General features: G+C 37.1%; 1 protein-coding gene across 1 annotated transcript in view; it reads right to left on the bottom strand.

The window, feature by feature from the left end:
* Window positions 1-338: 338 nt before the first annotated feature.
* Window positions 339-2,017, bottom strand: part of LOC123517975 (4-hydroxyphenylpyruvate dioxygenase-like) — a 10,198-nt gene continuing 8,519 nt past the window's right edge. The window contains exons 10-11 of the mRNA XM_045278480.1: window positions 1,824-2,017; window positions 339-660 (exon numbers count right to left, since the gene is read on the bottom strand). The exon at window positions 1,824-2,017 is cut by the window's right edge and continues 46 nt beyond it. Coding sequence (XP_045134415.1) covers window positions 586-660; window positions 1,824-2,017 — 269 coding nt within the window. The 3' untranslated portion in view covers window positions 339-585. The remainder of the gene's footprint in view (window positions 661-1,823) is intronic.

Below are 2,017 nucleotides of genomic sequence, written 5' to 3'. Positions count from 1 at the left end.
TACGCGAGAGGTTAATTTGAGACTCACTTCGAAGCTTCAGTCTGGTTCGATGTGGTTCATGGTGGTCTTACTTGTGCTGGGCTGGTTTTTTGAGTGTTTTCAGGAGGAGGAGGAAGAGGAGGAGGAGGAATGGGTAATAACAAAGGAAAGAGGAAGATGTGAGAGTAAGAGGAAGAGGAGAAAGAGAAGGAAGATAGTTTAAGTGTTCGTAGGTGGAGGAAGTGGAAGAGGAGGAGGAGGAGATGGAAGTGTAGGAAGAGAGAAGGAGAGTGGGTGATAATGAAGGAAGGAAGAAGGAAGATGTGGGAGTAAGGGAAGACAAAGAAGTGAAGGAAGAGGTTTTGAGTGTTCATAGGCGGAGAAGGAGATGGAAAAGGAGGAGATGGAAAAGGAGGAGGAGGAGGAGGAAGAGGAGATGCAAAATAGGAAGATAATGAAAAAAAAAGAGGAGGAAGGGGAGGATAGAGGAAATAAAAAAATAATAATGGGAGGAGGAACATGAGAAAGAAGAAAAAACAATGACAAGAAGATGAGGAGGAGGAGGAGGAGGAGGAAAAGGAAGATGAGGAAGAGGAAGAGGAAGGTTTACAGGTTTCCTCTTGCTTCTTGTTCCAACTCAATGGCTTCAAACAATGCCTTGAAATTGCCTGCTCCAAAACCCTGCAGGAGGAGGAGGAGGAGGAGGAGGAGGAGGAGGAGGAGGAGGAGGGGGAGGAGGAGGAAGATGCGGTTAGATAAATAAATATACACGAGTGAATAAAATAAATGAATAAAAAGAACACACACACACACACACACACACACACACACACACACAGCAAAATTAATACGTAAGAGAGTAAAAATAAATAAATAAATAAATAAGCAAATAAATAATAAAAAAAGAACAAGAACAAGATCAAGAACAAAAATAAAATGCTAATCCCACGAAAATAAATAAATAAATAAATAAAAAAAGAAATAAGAAAAAAAATAAAATAAAGCAAAAATAAAGAAAAATACATCAAAATTCCAGAGAGAGAGAGAGAGAGAGAGAGATTATTAGAAAAACACACCTATAACATAAGAAAAAACAAATAAACAAAGAAAAAAAAACAAATATCGAATAATCCTAAGCAAAACAAAACAAAAGCAAACAAACAAACAAACAAACAAAACAAGTGACAGTATGATTGCGCCGCTCAACAACTTCAAAGAAAACACAAACAAACAAAAAAAAAAAACAAATAGATAAAACAAATCAACTAACCTAACCTAATCTAATACAAACAGAAAAACAAGAACAACTCGCTCAACAACCTCAACAAACAAATAAATAAATAGATAAATAAATAAATAAATAAATAAATAAATCGATAACAAACAGATAGGTAAATGTATAGACAGCTAATCTAACCTAACCTAACCTAACCTAATCTAATCTAATCTAATCTAACCTAACCTAACCTAACCTAACCTAACTTTAACCTAACTTTAACCTAACCTATCCTAACCTAATCTAACCCAACCTAACTTAATCTAACCTAACCTAATCTAACCTAACCTAACTTTAACCTAACCTATTCTAATCTAATCTAATCTAACCTGACCTAACCTAACTTAACCCAACCTAACTTAACCTAACCTATCCTAAGCTAATCTAATCTAACCTAACATAACCTAACCTAACCTAACCCAACCTAACTTAACCTAACCTATCCTAATCTAATCTAACCTAACCGAACTAACCTAACCTAACCTAACCCAACCTAACCCAACCCAACCTAACCTAACCTAACCTAACGTAACACAAAAACTATCTAAATAAAACACAAACAACTCACAGTATGATTGCGGCGTTGAATGACCTCCAGGAAGACGGTGGGGCGGTCCTGCATGTTCTTCGTAAACAGTTGCAGAAGGTATCCGTTGTCATCGAAGTCCACCAGAATGTTCAGCTTCTCCAACACGTCCATCTCCTCGGCTATTTTGACCTTGGATTCCGCCAGTCTTTGTCTCAGCTGCTGGTAGTAAGTCT

This window comes from Portunus trituberculatus, chromosome 6, assembly GCF_017591435.1.
Source record: "Portunus trituberculatus isolate SZX2019 chromosome 6, ASM1759143v1, whole genome shotgun sequence".
In the NCBI taxonomy this organism is placed as follows: domain Eukaryota; kingdom Metazoa; phylum Arthropoda; class Malacostraca; order Decapoda; family Portunidae; genus Portunus; species Portunus trituberculatus.
Note: the sequence above shows the minus strand (reverse complement) of the source record. Positions and strands in the feature narration are given on the sequence as shown.